We start from the raw sequence: 20,044 nt of genomic DNA on the forward strand, positions 1-20,044 counted from the left end.
AGTCCGCTGTGTAGAGAGGAGTGAGGACCTGGGGGTGGCATGGAGGGCTGTTTCCCAGTGGAGATCTCCAATTCCAGGGCTGTCATCGTCCCTGCTTGGAAACGAGCATTGCCGCTGTGGCTGTCATGGGAGAACTTGGCAGCTAACGAGCTCAAGTCAAGCCCCAGCAGAAGTTGTATTTTGAATGAAATGAATGTGTAAGGCTACTTTTTCATTCTCCAAATGTTTGCTGAGCACCCGTTGTGCCGTAGAAGCTGTGCAGGGCGCCGGGGACACATGGTATAGAGTCCCAGACCCAGAGGCTCTGTAGGGGAGGTTAACGGAATAAGTGAATGAATTGGTCCTGTCGAACGTTGAACAACACTTCACCTGCCATATTAAAATCTACTCGTTTCTCCCTCCTTGAGCTCAGCCTCATCCAGCGGCTTTCTCTCCAAGGGGTTATCTGTAAGGGGCAAGCTGACCCACAGGGGACGCCCCCCTGAGTTCTCAGGCCTGAGAAGAATGGAAGGCGCCACTTTTCCTAGAAAGAGGGGCCCGCAGGTGCCTGGGGCCATTTCACCCATCCTTTCTCAGCATTGTGGCCTCACACAATGATGGGATGTTTCCTGTCCTGGGCTGGTGGGGAATTGAAAAGACTCAACTGGGGAAGAAACACAGCACAGGATATGGGGACCTGAGGACCCTGCAGACTTCATTAGGGCAGGCCACGGCCTGTGTCCCAGTTCAGTTCATGGACTTTGGAGTCCCACAGGCCTGGATTCAAATCTAGACTCTACCATTTACTGGGCGCCGCGGCATCCCTGTGACCAGGGAAATGCATGGTGTCAGTAAATGTTTGCTTACTGGATAAGCCTCAATTTCTTCGTCTGCAAAATGGGGTTCCTACTCGGGCCCCGGCCTTGTAAGGATCAAATTAAATCCTATTTCTAGAAAATTGAACACTCAGCACATAATAAGCATAATGGATGGTGGTGGGAGTTTTCCTTGAGGCCGTGGAGAGGGAGGTCCCTTTTCTGCGGAAGTACCTGGACTTTGCACCAGACAGCACGGGGGAGAATCACCATGCAGCCTAGCACAGGAATTGGAGGTTGGGAAAAGAGGCCCAGGGAGATTCCTGTGGTCAGAGCTGGGGGAAGGGCCGTGGGGTGATGGAGGGAGTGGGGATGTTGGAAAAGAAACCGTATTCGCCTAAGTTCCGGTGGGGCCGGGCCCTACCAAGTGTTTCATTCAACTGTTAAGGCAGGACTGAAAGTGAAAGGGAATCTAAATTGCTATCGTGTGTCTGGGTGACAGTTTGCACCTCCCCCTGCTGCCTCTGGGTAAATAGTAATTAGGCATGCAGGCTTAGCTGCTCCTCTAGCTAGCAAGATCCTTGGAAGAATGTGGGCTATAAACTGAGACTTCTTCTTTTTCTCCCCCCCTCTCCTGCCCTCCCCCCCAGGCGACCTGGTCTCCCGCGCCGTGCACCACATGCAGGGGCGCCACCCGCTCTGTCCTGGCTCCAGCCCCGCCCGCCAGGCCCGCCAGCCACCCCAGCCCATCACCTGGTCCCCTGACGCCCTCCACACGCTCTACTACTTCCTGCGGTGTCCACAGATGGAGTCCATGGAGAACCCCAACCTGGACCCCCCGAGGATGGCCCTGAACAACGAACGGTAGGGATCTGCCTTGGGCTGCACGCCTGCTGGACCATGCGACACAATGTGTGTTGACTGACCGAGCGACGGATAAGGCGGAAAAAGAGCCCTGGCCCCGGCCTGTGTGCCTGTGAGGAGGCGGCCTGACACGGGCGGCGGCTGCGAATTCAGATGGATGAAGGCCTGTCCCTGGGGTGCAGCGGGATTTGTTCACCCTGGGCTGATGTAGTGTGGGGTCGTTGAGTCTCAGAAAGTGGGCTTTGGCCTCTGTCTCGCAGCTCTAGCATTTACTACCTGGGCTCTTGGAAATTCAGTTGCCTCTTTTATAAAATGAGGTATTCGCACCTGCCTAGAAAGGTGGTAGTAAGAATCGAGTGAGCTAGTGCTCTCAGAAAAAGCACTTAGGACAATGTCTGGGTGGTAATTGGCCCTCCATCAGTGGTGGCTGTCACCTCTTTTGGTGATGATGATGTCACGTTATCATCATTCTTGTTAGGAATTCTTAGGCACATTTTGCCCTGTTCACTCATTTTATAGATGGGAACGTCATGTCTCTGGCAGGTTATTTGATCTCCAGCAGGTTAGTGGGTAAATAGCCCCAGGGTCCAGGCCTGCTGGCCCCCAGTCTAGTGCTGTCCGCGGAGTCCCAGCCCTTTCCCAACTGGGGAAAGGGCTGCTAAGAACAGATATACAGGTTGTACACTGCACAAGGGGACGCAGTGAGGGGCATGAGTGGGGGGCACACGTGGAACCATGTCTGCCTGAGGACAGGGTGCCCATTCTAATTGGTCTACTCAGAGGGCCACCTTTTTTCAATTTTCTGCCCAGAGAAGATGCTTTTTTATAATTTGTCCAGTATATATGCTAACAGGAGCTTCACCTGGAGGCCACCACATGGCCACCCAAGGCAGGGTCTGTCCACAGGCTCGACCCATGGCCAGGGGTCGAGGCTTGTGTAATTGAAGGTCCAGGGAGTGGGAGAGACTCGCCTTCACTTTAGGAAGCCCTGGGTGCATACATTCCACCTCACAGCAGGGCCCAGGAGAGGGGGAGAGCAGCCCAGGGGTCTCTGTGCCCCATCACAGAGGAGGGAGATCTGAGACCTTGATCCAGAGAGTGCCACTGCTTTCCCAGCCCCCCGCCACCCATTGTCTTTGGGAGGCATTGGGTCTCCTTGGTGTTGTGGTCCTCACAGCCAGGCCCACCTCTCCAGGGCCTCCACAGTCACAAAAGATAAAGATGCAAGGGTAGATCCCCACCCCAGCTCATTAAAAAACAGCCGTCGTGAAAACACTGGCAATCCTGTGGACATATGGCAAATGCTGGGAGCAGAGGATGCAGAGGCTCAGGAGTCAGGTGGCCTGGGCCCGCACAGCAACTCGGACATTCATGAACCTTGAGACCTTTGTGCAAGGTTCCAAATCTCCCTGAGCCTCAGCTTCCTCAGCTATAAACATGGGGCAGTAACGAAGCAGTTTTAAGGATTCGATGATGATCAGCGATGTTTATAGGGCATTTGCCACGTGACAGGCACCGTGCTGAGCACTTTACATGTGGGCACACACTTCCAGGAAATAGGTGCTCTTCGCAGCCCCATTTTACAGATGGGTAAGTGGAGGCACAGAGAGATTCAGTAACTTGCCAAGGCCACATAGGCTCTGCTCATAACCTCTGTACCATACCGTCTGTCATTACGAGAGACATGAAGCAATAGTGGCCCAGTACACACACACAGTAGATTCCCCGTAAATGCTACCACTGCTGTTATTATCACTGGTATCATTATTAGACCATCGTTGTCTTATTTCTTGGGGAGCTGGACAGTGAATGCAGGTGGGGCCTGACACAGAGCAAGAAGGCTGCAGGTGGAGGCCCTGGGTTTCCTGAAGGAAGCATCCAGCAGGGAGATGGGGCCAGAGCACAGGCTGTACGCCCCAGCTGTTTCTGCTTTGTGGAGAAATTGTTGTGGTTGCCAGAGCTGGCTGGGATGGAGAAAGGGCCAAGAAAACATCTGGAGGGGGTGGGGATGGGGAGGGGAGGCTTGCTTGTTAGTGGTGAGGTCCCCAAGGGTGCTAGACCGAGCCTGAGGCTGGGTCACCCAAGCAGAGGTGGCTGGGAGAGGAGGACAAGGAGCCTTCCTGGGACCTGCTGCCCCAGGCTGGGCTGCTTGGCCCTCCGGCTGTGACCGTGGCTACTGGCTGTGGCGCTGGCCAGGGAGGCGCTCTTCTGTGGATTCTGTGCCCGGAACCCCTTGGATGTCTTTGTGGCCACCCTCTGGCTTTCCTCCGGGGGGGATTCCCAGCCCCTGATGCTCTAAAACATGACATCAGGGTTTCTGTGCTACGCGAGCTGCTTGTCTGTGTGTGATTGCGATGGCTGAGCTTGAGTGACAACATACACATGAGTACGTGTTTAGATATCTCCTTATTTACAAACCACACTGTCTGTGGCACAAAGAAGTTGGTTGCAAAAGCATTTTTCCGTGAATCGTTTCAAGTGGGTGTTAGACATGTGGAAAATTGGAACCACCATCAGGAAAAAAGAATCCCCAAATTTCACATTTGGGCACTAAAAGGAGGACACCTTAAAAATACCCAGGGGGGCAGACAGCCCGGCAGCTTTCTGGTGGCCCGGTTCCTGGCTGCTGAGTGGGTCCTGCCGTGCTTGGACTCACTCTGACAGGGCAGGCCCTGCAGGCCTTGGAGAGCCTGGCTGGCCTTTCCATTGCAGGCTGGGCCGCATGTCCCCACGAGGCACTGCCACTCCAATACCCTCAGCAGAGCCCTGGGGAAAACCTTCTCTCCTGTGCACCAAGGAGCTGGCGTTTGCTAGGGCTCCAGGGTGACAAAGCTTTGCTTTTGTGAGTCGGGGGACGTCTGTCTGTCTCTTCCTCTCCCCTCCCCCACTTCATTCCCTTGAAGTTCCTCCCTCTGTCCCATGTCTGGGACATGGGGGTCAGGTGCCCCAACCAGAATTGGACAGAACCTCTGATTTCGGGTATGATGGTGGGTTTGTAGCCTGGAGGCTTTCCGCTTGGGGATTCGATGGTTTGGGGATGTCTGGGCCCGTGGGGATTAAGGGACCTCTTCCACGGCCTCGCCTACCTGGGCTAAGGAGCTCAGTTTGGCGGCTTGGGTTTGGCCCGTGGCACCACTGACGGTGCCGCTGCAGTCTGTGCTTATAGATTTCCGCTTTGAAGAAAGTACCCTTCTTCCCTCCCACGGGGGTTGTGTGTGACCACAAGTGTGCTGACAAAGGGCAGGCGGGACATGCCTTCAACCCTCTGTGTGAAGCTCATCCTGCTACGCCGTGAGCTGCGTCTGCGCTGGTCAGTGGGGCCTCAGTATCTCTCCGTGAGGACCGTTCTCCCCAGGGCCTCCTGCTCTGGGTTTGGAGGGAGGAGGTAGTCGTAGAAGCAGCGGGGGCTTTGCGAGGCACAAGAAGGCAGTCGAACGTGCTTCCGCAGTGAGGCGGGCAGCAGCAGGGAAGAGAGCACAGGCTTCGCGCAGGGGCCTGGGCTCGGATCCAGCCTCCCACACAGGCCCCTCCACGCCTCAGGCTCCTCATCTGTAAAACAGGGCTGAGTGACCCATCAGGGAGGGCGAGTGAGATGCCACATGTGAAAGGAGCCAGCTCTTCCTTTTAAAGGGCAGCTCTACCAACTTCTGTTTCTTTTGTGCTCCACAACGAATCAGCAAGGTGCGTGTTAGCATTACCTGCATTTTACAGACGAGGGCACGTGGCCAGGGGGGACCTAGCTGCTGAGTATCTGGGCAGGGATTCGAATCAGGTCTCTCTGACCTGAAAGCCCTCAACCTTCACCATGCCAGGCTACAGCTTTCCCACCCAGCTGCTGAGACCCAGTCCTAAAGCTCTGAGATAATCTGGGTGGGTGATGGCCCTTGGGGCCACTTTCTCTGGGACCATTCCAGCCCCACCTGCCTCTCCTCTGCCCTGGGAGAGCCCCGCAGCTGGAGCCTCCCTGCACCCTCCCAGGATCCCTTTCTTGCTGGCAGCTTTGCATCACAGGCACCAGCAGGATCTCAAACACAGGATTAGTCACAGCTGCCCCCCTGCAGGGCATGTCATCACCCGGGACTGAGCTCAGAAAGTGAAAGAACTTGCTGTCAGAGATCCAGGGTTACCCAGGGAGATGGGGGGAGCCTCTTCCCCTATGGTCTAGAGGAGAATGGACAGCCACATATGGCTAAATGTGGTCCTTGCTCGTCATGCCTGGAGGCAGAGGGATGGGTAGCTGAAATAGCATCCGGGCAGAGGACATCGTCCCCCTGGGAATGAGGGGTTTGGGGAAGCGGGGAGGAAGGCTGTGTAGACATGCAGGAACAGAGGGAGGTCTGCCGGCTTGCCAGCAAATTGCTGGAGGAGAACATCATCCAGCAGAGCACACGGAGGGAGACAGATACAGCTAGAGATGCAGAGGGGGCTGAGGTAGACAGAGGGTGATCTGATTTTCTGCCTCAGAACCTCGGGAGCTGGGGTGCTCAGACTCACCGAACGGTGCTGCCAGCAGTAGCAGAGAAGCCAGATCCTTGAGGAATATCTGGGAATACTGGAAACGAAGGTGGGCTCCTTGTCCACAAACCAGCCCATCTGCTTAAGCTTCAAGCCCTGGCCCCTTGCTTCCCTCTCCCCAGCCCTGCACAGTGCCCCTTCATGGAGGGAAGCTCAGTCCGAGGGCTGGGGGCCTGCTGGTGTTCAGGACACTAAGCCAGGAAGAGCGTCTGACTTGGGATGGAACCTAGAAACATCTGGTGTTCTGTTTCTCAGCCAGCAGAGCATGATCTGAGGGGAAAACTGCGATTCAAAGACGCGCATTTGAGATCAAACTTACCACTCTCTTATTTTAGATCCTTCGACCTGTCGCTTAGTCTCTCCAGAGCCCAGGTTCTGTGGACAAGTAACATTTAGTCTTCACAACCACCCGTAAGGTGAGCGCTGATGAGTTAACGCAGGTAGCACTTTTAGAATGGTACCTGGACACAGTAAGTGCTCAGTATTAGCTACTATGATGATTAGTATCAGGCAGAAGGAATAGCATATGCCGAGACCATGTGGCAAGAGAGAGTGTGGGACCTGGGGGAGAGAGAAAGGAGCAGTGTGAGAATAAGGAAACACGGTCCAGAACGATGCCCGGGGGAGCTGGGACCTCCAGGGCCAAGACAAGGGGAGGGCTGAGCTTGTGGCCTAGAACAGGGGTCTCCAACCCCCAGGCCGCGGACTGGTACCGCTCCGCGGCCTGTGAGGAACCTGGCCGCACAGCAGGAGGTGAGTGGCGGGCAAGCGAGCCAAGTTTCATCTGCTGCTCCCCATCGCTTCCCATCACTCGCTTTACCACCTGAACCATCCCCCCGCCCCGCCCCGCACCCGCCCCCAATCCGTGGAAAAATTGTCTTCCACGAAACCGGTCCCTGGTGCCAAACAGGTTGGGGACCGCTGGCCTGCTCAGTGTTTCTGTGATTGGCTGATTTTCGCTTGCCCTTTCCCCACACATCCCCTCTCAGCACCTGGACCACTCTGAGAATGAAGGCGCTAGGAAGCCCTTCCCATGCTGCTGCGAGGAAAGGCACTTCTACCAGGATCCACCCTGGAGCTGTCTGGTACATGGTCCTGCACCCTGGGCAGGTTCAGCTGAGACAGGTGGCCCAGATTGCTGCTTTGTTACCTATCAGTCGCCAGTTCCCATGGAGCTATTTTTGCTCTGAGATCAAAGCCCTTTTCCAGGTGAGATCCCGGAAGAAGGTGCTGTGTGTCTAGCCCATCTCTTCGCTGCCCTGATCCATGTCATGCTGGCCAAGAAGGTTCCTGCAAGTATGTGGACAGAACTCAGAAAAACTGGAGTTGGCAAAGGTGTCAGCCCATAGGATTCCTACCCACTCCACCTGAAGTCCATACCACGACCTCAGATACTGCCCAAGGGTCAGAGGGTTCCACCAGCCTCTTGGGTCATCCCGGAGGTGCCATCTCTGCTACCTTCTAGCGGTGTGACACATCAGCCCATCTTTCTAGGCCTCAGTTTCCTCAGCGGTAAAACAGTGAAGATAATAAGATGCTACTCGGGTTAACTGAGATAATGTGGTAAAACACTCACCTCAGTGCCTGGCACCTAAAAGTACTCATAAATGGTGGCTGTCATCCCCCAGCCCCGCCCCCCACTCCCCCCGTTACTACAATGGTCATAAACATGCTTAGGTGACAGTTGGCGCCGAGAATAGTCTTTCTTGATTGACGTAGGATGATGTTTCTTAAAATGTGGTTCTCCAGCAGCATCTGGGTTAGTAATACGACTACAGCTAATACAATTACCACTACTACTATTGATATTACCAATATAACCAGTGCCACTACCAATAATAATAGTTAATAATGCAACTCCTAATATTACTCCTACTTACAAACACTCCTGCTAATTATAGCTAGCATTATAGAGCACATATTAAGTGACAGATACCATCTTAAGTGCTTCACTAATTAACTCACATTTCTCACTGTACTTCTGTTGATCAGCAGGGAAGGGATATAAGGGAATTACGGAGCGCCTTATGTGATTGAGTCTCCTGCCTAATGAGAGAGGCAAAAACAAGACAGAGGGAAAAAATGAGCACAAACCACCAGACAATGTAAGAAGAAGCTTGGTTGTATGATACTGCATTAGGTCAGCCCTCAGGCCCTGACACCGGCCGGGATTCAAACCCAGCTCTGCCATGTACAAGCTGGTGGCCTCAGTCGTTTAGCCTCTATGCCTCAGTTTCTTCTTAACACAGGACTAACAGTGCCGACCTCGTAGGGGTGTCGTGGGGATTGAGTTAATATATGCGAAGCACAGTGCATGGCACACAGTATGTGTCAGTCATCATCTTCTTCATCCTCATCCTCATCCTCATCCTCATAGCCCAGAGGATCTTGGAGAAGACTGGAGTCTTTGGGGAGGTAGTTTCAGAACAGACTGGGGTTTTAACTGGGCCTTAAAGAACAGCCACGGGACACTGGGACAGGTGGGGTGACACTGGCAGCAGAAGTCGCAGAGGGATTTTGTTGCTTCAAAGTGCATATTTCATGACATATGAAATATGTCATGAAATCTACATTTCATGTACTTTTTTTTTAATATAAATTTATTTATTTTATTTATTTATTTTTGGCTGTGTTGGGTCTTTGGTGCTGTGCTCGGGCTTTCTCTAGTTGAGGAGAGCAGGGGCTACTCTTTGTTGTGGTGCGTGGACTTCTCATTGCGGTGGCTTCTCTTGTCTCAGAGCACGGGCTCTAGGCACGTGGGCTTCAGTAGTTGTGGCGCACGGGCTTAGTTACTCTGCGGCATTTGGGATCTTCCCGGACCAGGGCTCAAACCCGTGTCCCCTGCATTGGCAGGCGGATTCTTAACCACTGTGCCACCAGGGAAGCCCTCATGTACATTTTTAAAACACAGAAAAGGTTTGTTTTGTTTTTTGTTTTAAATCATCAGTGGTTGTTGTTTATCTAGGCAAATGCTCCTAGGTGGCGCTTGAGTGATTTTCCCGTGGAGACCTGCATCCTTAGAGGTGCCCTTGTGTGAGGGTCAAACCAGCGCCGCCTCCTCCAGCTGTGTGATCTGAACATGTCTCCTTACCTTCCAAGCCACAGTTTCCTCCTATGTAGAGTGAAGATCTAAGCAGTGCCTACTTCCTGGGGGCCCCCCAAGTTCTGGGGCAGGGCCCCCAACACACATGAAGTACACAGCAAAGAGAGGCCTCTCTTTGTTCCAGTCCAGATGCAGGAGGGGGACGTTTCCCCTCAGATGAGCACTTTACATAAATGGGAGGCGCCCGCGGATAGGCTGCGCGTTCAGTCTGAAGAAGTGGGCTCGTTAATCTTTTGCTCGGCTTGCGAAAGTGTTCTCTTATCAAATAATAGAGATGATGGCACTGGTGGCTTTATGCTCCTGACTTGTGGTTCCCTTAAATACCATTTCAAGAAGATTTGCAATGTTAAGCTCTTTTCTCTCTTTCCACTCCCCCCCTTTTGTGCATTGAATTTCCATCTGCTTACCCAAAATGGAAGCAAAAGAAATAAAAATAGCTATCGGGTGAATTAAGTACTTGTTTGCATGTGTTTCCCAGGCTGGTGCATCCAGTGACCTCTGAAGTGACTTGTCTGTGGTCTGCAGTACACACAGAGAGCTGTCCCTCCCACCCCCAGTCATTCTCCATCCTCTTAGCTGCTTTTTACTTTCTTCCAAGCACCCTCCTCTGTCTGAAGTTACCTTGTCTGTGAATTTGTTTACTTCCTTTTCTGCCCCCTCCTCACCCCTCTAGAAGGTAGGCACTGTGGGCCCGGTGTTACCACTGTGACCCCAGCACATAGGACATTCCCTGGCACAGAGTAGGCAGTTAAATATTTTGTTTGGTTAGTGAAATAGGCTATAGAGCCTAAAGGTTGGACTTTTGGAGTCAGAAAGACCATCTGTGGGGTCTCTGCTCTCTCGTTTACTAGCTGTGTAACTATGGGCAAGTTAATTTCTCAGGCCTCAGTTTCCCCAGCTTTTAATGGAAAATGGCTTGATCTACTTACATAGGTTTTTGTAGGGATCAAATGAGGTAATCCATTGAAAGGACTTAGCACAGACTAAGCTCTTCATATGTGATGGCTGCTATTGTCAGTATAATTACTGTTTTCATAAACCTGTGGAGGGACTCAAATAACTAAATCATGTTTAATGCATAAATAACCCAAAACAATGGTGAATTTAAAAATCACATCTACTCAAAGTGCATGTTTTCTTTCCCTCTCATATATACCTCCTTCAATCGCTGCCCTTAATTCCCTCTTAACCCACCCCTGACTGTAGCCAGGGAATCAGGCAAATGACAGAGAAGGTGAGGTAGACCAGATGGTCCAAAGGTTTAATTCAGTGAAGATAGTTTTGAACAGAGATATGTACAGACTTTGGATTTATCGCAACCCACCACCCGAGAATCTCAAAGAACTCTAGAAACTGGATTTCATCCACCCATTGGTTCAAAGACCGAACAGCAAGTCAAGCACTCTGAAGTTAGTGATGTAGTCGTGCCCCTGGCCCCTCACTTGCTGGTTTGGCCACAGTGCCTGCACAAGACGGGCTGCCGTCATTGAGTGTTAAGCGTGGGAGTGATATGACCTGATTTATATTTACATGGGTTAGAAGCATCTGGACAAATCTTTACAGTTTATAAAGCACTTTAAACACACGACTCTTTAGCAGATCTTCACAAGCTCTCAGAGGAAGCCGTTTCCACTCCCATTTAGAGAAGAGCAGACTGAGGCCTTGAGAGGGTAAGAGGGGTACCCAAGGTCACAGCTAGGAAGAGGCAAATCTGAGCTCAGCCGGGGAGGTCCAACGATAAGAATGCAGTGAATTCACAGTGTCAGCGGAGGGGGGTGAGACCTCCCTCCCGCCTCCCGGGGGAGAGAGAAAGACCCTGGGAACCGGTCTCCATCAGCACCTCCTGCCCAGTGTGACTTGGGCTGCTCGCTCTCAACTACTCAGGGCCTCTTCCCCCACAGGCTTGAGTTAGCTGGCTCTGGGTGGCCAGCGAGGGTGGGCATCTGTCCAGCATCCGAGAAGGAGTGAGCCAGGGATGGGGGACAGACAAAGGAAGTGGCAGTGCCAGATAACAGGGGCTGGAGAAAGAACAGGATCCCAACCCAGCTGTTGACAAGTGCCCCCGGGGCTGCCTGTTGCGTGTGATTTCCTGTCCCATTGTTGCGCCCACCCGGTCCCCACAGAGAAGAAGAAGACTGGGAACTGCCAGCCCCAGGGGTGTTTTTGTCACGGGGCCGCCACAATGCCCTTTGTCTCCCAGAGGGCGCCTGGGTGCTGGAAAGTCCCAACTCAAGGGAATGGAGTTTGGTTTCTTACAGAAGGCGGCTTCCTAGGCTGAGCTGTGGACTTTGCAGACGCCGAGGATGGGCCAGGATAGGAGCTCGGGCGATGTCTGGAGTCCAGCTGGGCTGGTTTCTGGCCTGCTCCTACTTGCCTGCCAGCCGGCTCCCCAGATTTCCCTCCTCCCTCAAGACCAACTGCCTCTGACAGCCGCTTCCTTTGCTGCTTTAATATTGGAGATTTGGGGGAAGAAAGCTCTTAAGGGGTCTGGAGTGTCCCTCTGGGGCCCAGCCCGCACCCCGTTCCCTGCTGCCTTCAGGACTGATGCGGCTATGGGCGCGGAGGCTGGAGTTGAGCAGAATGGGGCAGTGAGCGCACTGGGGCGACTCTTTTCTCCTTCATGCTCTGCCTTCCAGTTCTCCACCAGCCAGCAGGCTCAGAGCACTTTGCGTATGGCAGTTTGGTCTCAGGAAGGACCTCGCAATCTCTCTTTTTAGAGCCAGACAGATCGCCATTGGCTAGCTATGTGACCTTGGACGTGTGTCCAAACCCCTCAAAGCCTTGGTTTCCACATTTGTAAAACACCCTTGCAGGGTGGCTGTGTTAGAGGGTAATGTTTTCAGAATGGCCTCTTGCTTACCTGGCACGTAGTAGGCCCTCAGCAAACCTTAGCAATGTGCTTTTGCTGCTCAGAAGCCAGTGCCAGCGTCTCCCCTGAGGCTGCAGTTGGGCCGTGGGTGCAGAAAGCAGGGTCAAGCGCTGGGAGCCTTTTCCTCTGGCTGGGTTAAGAGTGCACCACCGTCTCCAGCTCAGGTCAAAGCCACTAGCTGCCAGTCGGGAATCTCCACCTTACACACGTGCATCTCTGCCAGGCCTCAAGAGCCCCATGCCTCTACCTCCTCCTGGAAGTTTCTGGAAACTCTTTACCTGACAGTGTGAATGGGTCACCTTTCTGCCTTAGACTGTGGGGGGATGGGGAAGGCGGGTGCTGTGTGACGATACTCAGCTGAATCCAGACAGGAACACCTATTCAGAGACTCTAAATAAATGACCCCACCCCTGGCCCACTGCCCAGCAGCTGCCTGTTGGGTCAGTGGAGCAGGAGAGCTAAGCAATAGGGTCCTCCCAAGCTGACTTGTTGGCAGAGGCTGATCGGTGGTGGCAGTGCCCTCACCGTGATTCTGAAAGCGTGTGTTCAGAAGCAGGGGCGTGTGTTTGAACAGGTTGGAGGCCCTTGACTGTGTGGCTTCCACAGGGTGAAAGAGCTGTGGTCTCTTGTCAGCCGTCACAGACGCCGAGCCTGGGTGATTCTGAGTCTCTTGCATCCTCCTGCAGCAGTGAGCCCTGGGGGTAAGGTGCAGCCGGGAGGCGAAGGGAGCCACACCCCAGCCAAGCGGAGAGAGGGAGGCCTGCTTTCACCCCGCTCCATTCCCGTTGTGTGGGAAGCAGCGATCCTCTGGCCTGCCTTGCCAGCTGCCTGCCAGCCAGACCGCCACGCAGGGGAGCCTTGGCCTGAGAAATGGGCCAGATAGATGCCCTGGACCTTGCATCACTCAGAGCCCTCCCTGCTGTAGGGGAGAGGGTGGAGGCGTGGTGCCCGCATGCAATCTCCAGTGAAATCTGTACCCTCCCACCCACATAAGAGGCCACCCTGGAGTCAGGCCCAGTTACCAAAGACAGATGGCTGTGTCCCGTCCATCGCGGCTCAAGGCCACATGGACATCTGCCGAGCCACACCTGCCATCCCCTCCCTGAGACGGCTCCACGTGCCATCCTAGCTGCCCTCCCAGAAACCACCTTAGCCCCAGTCAGCCGAGCTCCCCCAGCAAGCTGTTCCTGGGTAGAAAATTCTCCTGCGGAATGCTTATCTTTTTATCAGGGAAATATTTTCTTTTTTTCTGAAGAGAACCATTTGTTAATACCCAAGCCAGCCCAAGCCTCCAAGAATGGAAGACGAAGCACTTGCCCATTTCAGGAGCTCATCTGCCTGACTTAGAGCTCGGGAGCCCTGCAGAGAGTTCTGGAGTAAGAGCGGACCCCTGAGAACATGTTAGCAGCCAGAGGGCTTTGCCTCTAGGAGTGAGAAACGTTCTATGCATTTCTGTTCTTTTTTTTTTTTTGGCCATACCACGCGGCCTGCAGGATCTTAGTTCCCCAACCAGGGATTGAACCCAGGCCCTCGGCGGTGAGAGCGCGGAGCCCTAACCACTGGACCGCCAGGGAATTCCCTGGGCTATGCTTTCTGAATTCAAAGGTTGAGTTTCTAACATGGGCTTCTGTGCTGGGGGATGGGTAGCGTCAGTAAGTAAAGCAGTCTCTGCCTTCGGAGAAATTATAGCCTGAGGGGAAAGCAGGCAAAAAGAATGTGAACAAACAAAATGATACCAAATGGGCTAAGTGCTGTGAGGGTGCAGTGCTGAGGGCAGAATGGGGACCAGGCTCAGGGCGGGTGGGCAGAGAGGGCCTCCCACTGCCTGGAGGAGACCCATGAGCCAGGCAAGGTGCCTTACCCCAGGGCCTAATGCCAGGGTGACCAGGTGTTTGTGTTTGCCTGAGACACTTCTCATGTATGCCTGCTGTCCCAGTGTTGCTGGCAATAGCACTCCTTTTCCCTCTCAAAAGTGGTCCAGCTTGGATGACAGACTACATGGCTACCATGCCTAATGCTCATCATCCCCAAGATGTCCAGGGTCCAGAAAAATGGAAAGCCAGGGCCAACTGACTAAGCTAAGTGGCAGTAGAGTATACTATTTGGGAGCTTGGACATGGGGGGTACCCTGCCTGGGACCACATCCCAGCTCTGCCACTTACTAGGTGCGTGACCTGGAGCAAGTTACTTTACCTCTCCAGCCCTCAGTTTCTCCATGTGTACAATGGGGATAATAATAGTACCTGTTTCATAAAGTAGATATGAGGATGAAATAAGTCAATAGATATAAAGGGCTTAAAACAGTGCCACGTGTTCAGCAAATGCTCTGTACACGTTAGTTGTTTGTGTTGACCAGTTATTCCTGGATGCCTCGGAGCCAGGCCAGGATGCCCCGATTGTTACCCAATTGGCCTCCCATCCCACAGCTCATGTTTAGGTTCCCTGACGGGCAACCAATGGGAAGAGGCAGGGAAATCGTTCACAGCTAATCATGACTTGGTTGTAATCTAAATTTATATCCATATACATATCTGAGCAACTGGAGGTTTTTCTAGTGCCTCTAATCTGTACCAGATGGGTTTTAATAAGAAAAGTGTATTTCCCAGAAGAAAGTCCTAAGCCCTGCCTCTAACAGAAGTCACCTGACCCCACGTGGAGATTCTGCCAGGGGTCAGCTACAGGGTCTGAGGCAGCGGGGGCTGCCAGAGGAGATAGGCCCCGGGGTCAGAAGAGAGATGCCTGCCCGGCTCTGGCTCCAAGCTGAGCCAAACCATTCTGGTTTACCAAGCAATTCTAGAAAAATAATTAGTCCAAGATGTGAACCAGACTAGAATCGCTTCCTTTGTACTGGGAGCGGAATCTGACTTCAGTTGGGACAGTGTTGGTTTCATTCTCCGTGGATGTTTTGGCTTGGTGTTCGGCCACCGTGGCCCTCCAGAAATCTTGGGGGACCTGTGGTGAGGGCCTCAGAGCTGGCAGAGCAGAGCCGACCTTGACCTTCCTAGAGCAGTCTCTGCTTGAAGAGCTGTCACTTGATTGGGAAAAGCTTGGCATCTTCTCAGGTTCCTGACGGTGCCACTTGCCAGGTCCCAGCCCAGGCGGCACAGCAGGGTAGGGCGTGGAAGCGGCGTGCTTCCCAGCAAGGTCCATGAGAAGGATGGATTCGGGGGGAAGGTCACCCCATTCAACACCAGTGCTCAGCAGTGGTTCCCACTGAAGGTGGGGCAGAGGCAGTGCAAGAATTTAGGGCTGAGGGTGGGAGACATTCTGGCTACCGCCTCCCTTGACCATCACCTGCAGCTGTGTAGCTGGTCCCTGTGAGATTCCTTTCCTAGACTAAGGGTGCTCACAGGCAGGGTGGGCTCTAAGGCATCATGGGCATCCCCAGACCCTCCCAGCCAGGCCCACGCCCCAGAGTCCTGTGTCCTCCCAGCCAACGGTGGAAGTTAAGAAACCACAGCCCGGTTTCCCAGGGCTGAGCTCAGGCCGGGTCTCGAGGCCCTGCCCAGCCAGTGGGCACCTCCCAGATCTGCCTGCCTGAGTATTTGAACCCAGTCCTCGTGGGTGGGTGCAGAGGGGACATACCTGCTGGCCCCAGACTTGGCCTGCCAGTTGGGGACAGAGGCACAAGGCCTTCTCATACCTGGGCCTCCAGTTCCAGGCTTGTGCCCCATCTACCAACCTGACTCTCTCCCCAAGGCCCCTGCCCACCTCAAGGAAGAACAGAGCCTGCTTTGAGCTGGAAATTGGAGGCGTTTCCTGTTTCATGTTGTTAAGACACTGCTTATAGGACTGTAATCCCAATAAATCATATGCTTGCTGAGTGGGGCAACGGTTTTTTTTTTTTCTTTTCCCCCCAGGCTGCAGGGACCTCTTAAAACCAAGGTCTTAAGAAGTTTATTCTCTTTCATTTTTTTAACAGGGAAAAATGGCTTTTGCAGGCCTGGTCCTATTGAAGGGCCTTGTGAGCCCATTGGCTTGATATTCTCAGGCTCATCTGTATGATTAATTTAAAGAGAGAGGAAGAGAAACTGAGTCATGACACATGGGGCTGGGCCCCCTGTTGCTGCTGAAGGGCTCTGTGACCTTGGGTGAGGTCATGCATATAAAGCCTCCCCGGGTCTCTATTTCCTCCTCTTCACCCCCCTTCCTGTTAAAGACCCGTTTTCTTTGGTGTATTTTACACCTCCCCCACTGACATTAGTTGCTACTTTATGCACACAAAGACAAATGCTCCCAGTCGGTGACCCTTTTAAGTGGCTTTGTTTGTCACAGTAGCAGCCTGACCGGATGCGGATGCGCTTGCATGCGTGTGTGTGTGTGTGTGTGTGTGTGTGTGCGCGCGCACATGTGTGTGGTGTTTCTGAGGTTGGTCAGGCCGCCAACAGCATTTAGGGGCTGCGGGTCCCTCACAGTCCTCCCGTGCCCACCGCCTCACCACCTCGCATGTTTCTGACCCCATGGCCCCTGGGTCTGTGTTGTCGTCCCTTCCCCTGTTCAAGGTTCTTGACAGCCAAGGCCGAGGGCCTGCACTGCCAGAAACGGTCTCCAGATCACCCTCCACATAGTGGTTGTGTTTGTTGCTCTGTTTTATGAGTGGGTGGTGGGCAGCTCGCTGGCAGGCTTTTGCAAGCTTTACATGTTTATACTCGCTGGAGGGTTGGGGGGTGTGGGGAGGGAATTGGCTGGACTTGAAGAAAGCTGGAGCTGAGGCATTTAATAGGACCAGATTCCTATAGCCTTTTCTGCTATCATGTGTTTTCTCTACCAACAGACACTAAAATGGTAGTAACAGTTAACCTTTACCAAGAACTCACCATGTGCCAAATGCTGTGCTAAGCCCTTTATGTACATACTTCTGGCCATCTTGTGAGGTGGTCCTGTTATTTATACCCATTTTGCTGATGGGGCAACTGAGGCTAAGGGAGATAAGATGACTTGCACAGGATCACAATTTAATTCATTGAGAGTGCAGTGGATTGCAGCCTAGGGCAGCCTCCCACCAGAGCCTATGCTCTTGACCTCTGTATAGTAGGTACAGCTATTGTTATGTGGAGGCTGTGAAATAACAGCAAAAGGGTTTCTCATGATGGAAAATGTCTAGAAACCACTGACTTAACCCCATCTTTAAAAGAAAAACAGGCCCAAAGAGGGTAATGATCTGCCCAAGGTTACAGAGCCAGTTCGGTTGCTTCCTAAAACTAGGGCTGTCTCCCAGTGAGGATTCAGCGTGGGATCCTCAGATCCTTAGGCCGGGAGCATGCATATAAAGCACACACCATTCTAGAATTGGCTGGACTGGGACAGAATCCCAGCCCCACGCCTGAGAGCAGCCTTGCCTTAGGGATCGACTACAGTTGTCTAAGGCAGTGGTTCTCAATGAGACTTCTCAGAAGTCCACAGGGTCAAAATTATATTCATAATAATAAGGTGTTATTTGCCTTTTGACTCATTTTCTCACAAGTTTCCAGGGAGTTTTCCAGAAGCTGTGTGACATGTGAGCATAGTATCACTCTGATGGCTGACGGGATATGAGTTTGTGTATTGATGTTTGAAGTTCTCTGTTTTAATTTCTGATACAATAATTAGCGCTAGAACAATACACATAAATAAAAGCTCTTTGGGGGCCTCAGTAATTTGTAAAAGTACAAAGGGGATCCTGAGGCCAAAGTGCTTGAGAACCGCTATTCTGTGGTGCCAGACCCAGCAAAGGGGAAAGTCAGGGGCTTGCAGCCCCACTCAGCCTAGGGAAAAGGCAAGAAGAGGGAAACAGGTTTTTTTCTCTGGGAGGGAACCAAGCAGAGAGACCCTGGGGATGACGCATACTCAGTCATTCCCAGCTTTGCCCCTCTAGAGCCTTTTCACTCCACAGTTAGGATGCAGCCATGGCCGGTACAGATGGGAGTTTTTATAGGGATTTTCCAGAATGTCCAGTAATGCAGGCCAGTTTCTCAGCATGCCCAGTGGGCTAGATGAAATTACCAGAAAGGAAATAGTAGCCTGGAACCCACAGGCCAAGGGAAGGATGTTACTGAGAAAGTCCATGAATTGCTTGTCATTTTACCTTCCTATGGGCCACAGGTCAAGGAGGTGGGTAGACACCCACCATTTCTCCTTGGAGAAAGGCCTGAAGGGGTCATTTGGGGGGCTGCAATGGCCTTGTTTGTGGGCAGGTGGGCACCAGCCACCACCCCAGAGGCAGAGTGACAATTTTAACCCTGAAGGATTTTTGTATGTTGAGAATATTAATCAGTGTGCAATTCAGGAAACAGAAAACACCTTAGGTGCTTTAAACAGGAAGGGATTTAATGCAGGGAATTAGGTGCCAAAAGAATCATTGGAAGGACTCAAGGAGCAGGTTCAAGGCTGAACTCCAGGAATGACTCCAAGGACAATACAAAACTTGCTAGCATGGGGGCTACTCCCTCTGAGATAACCCTGGGAACTGCAATTCAGGATTGAAGCTGGAGTCAAGAAGTTTCTGCCGTTGCCTTCAATAGCAGTACTGCTGCCTCTGGAGCACTCAGGAAGTTGGGAAATGGACACCGGAATGCTCTGTAGGGGGAAAAAAATCCCTCATGTTTTATGAGTTGGCTTGCTAGCAGAAACGAGCAAAGGGGACACAAAGGTGGCCTCCGCCTCACATCCATTTACCAGATCTCGGGCAGCTACGTCTTAATGGTGAAGCCTAATTTGCAAAGAAGTCTGGGAAATGTAGTTTTCAATTTTCCACGTCTTCAGCTAAGATGGTAAAATGGAGGCTGAATGAACCAATCCCCAGTATCTGCCCACCGGTTATCAACACTGTGTCTTTTCATGTGCCGAGTTATAAGAGGCACAAGGCGGGAGAATGAATCATGACACCATCTGATTAGACTTCATGGTTTCCTGAGTTCCCTCTTGGATTTCCCGTAGTGCAGCTGGGAGATGCTGTTTAGAGCGTTTGTGGCCACACTTGGCTCTTTGTCTTGGCCGTTGGCCACAATAGGGAAGAATGGCTGGCAAATCCACGAACTGTCTTTTTGTTTACCCTTCAGTCTCCAATGCTGGTGGTTTAGATAAAACCTTCCCTTTGGATCAGAAGGACTGACATGTAGAAGTATGTCTCTGAGCTTGCCTTGTAGCATTGGAGTGTAAGAATTGTAAAATTCCAAAATAACATTTGGGGGGAATTCAAATGGGCATTCACAATTAAAGAAGTTCTTGGAAACAGGGGAGTAATTCACAAAGGGATAGTTGTTCCTTCCTGGATTCTACAAGCTCCCCGCATAGGGTCCTGGCTTCCCGCTCTAACGAGTCCATGTTGTGACTTTGAAAAGTATATGCCATTCTTTTCTGGGCAGAAACAGGACTTGGTCCAGAACTGATAACTTGGATGCATTATGCCACGTTCCTGATGCTTAGCCATCCTTGCAGTCATTCGGTTCATTGAGGATCTGTTGTGTCTAGGACCTGTGCTGGGTGTATTTTAGAGAACCAGAGATGATGAAGGCATCGTTCTTGTCCTGAAGAGGAATAACCTAGTCAGGAAGATGAGACATATTCATTCTGGAATAGAATTCTAAGGGATCTTGGAGAAGGAAGAGATTATTTTCTTTGGAAAAGGGATGTGGGAAGGCTTCTAGAAAGAAGTGGCATTGGAACTAAGCCTTGAAGGATAAATAGGATCTGGATGGGCAGAGGTGAGAGCTGGTTCGTTCTTGTGAGGAGGTGGGAACGGGCAGGGTGGGCTTGAGAACCACAAATGCCTGATGGTCAGGTGTGTCCTGATGAAAGATGTGAGCCAGGCTTGGAAAGTAAGCTGAGTGAGGTTCTGGGCATCCTTGAAGGCCAAGGCTACAAGGCTTTCCCAGCCTGTGGCCGCCTTGTCACCATAGCGATTGGTACACTCAGTGCACC

The 20,044-nt window shown here is 52.3% G+C and overlaps 1 protein-coding gene across 2 annotated transcripts in view; it reads left to right on the plus strand.

Annotated features, from left to right (window-relative positions):
* Positions 1–20,044, plus strand: part of ABTB2 (ankyrin repeat and BTB domain containing 2) — a 181,600-nt gene that overhangs the window by 138,337 nt on the left and 23,219 nt on the right. For both annotated transcript variants that reach the window (XM_082343689.1, XM_082343690.1), the window contains exon 3: positions 1,445–1,658. In XM_082343689.1, coding sequence (XP_082199815.1) covers positions 1,445–1,658 — 214 coding nt within the window. The remainder of the gene's footprint in view (positions 1–1,444; positions 1,659–20,044) is intronic.

The sequence above is a fragment of the Balaenoptera borealis genome (genome assembly GCF_965194805.1).
Source record: "Balaenoptera borealis genome assembly, chromosome: 11".
Taxonomy (NCBI): Eukaryota; Metazoa; Chordata; class Mammalia; order Artiodactyla; family Balaenopteridae; genus Balaenoptera; species Balaenoptera borealis.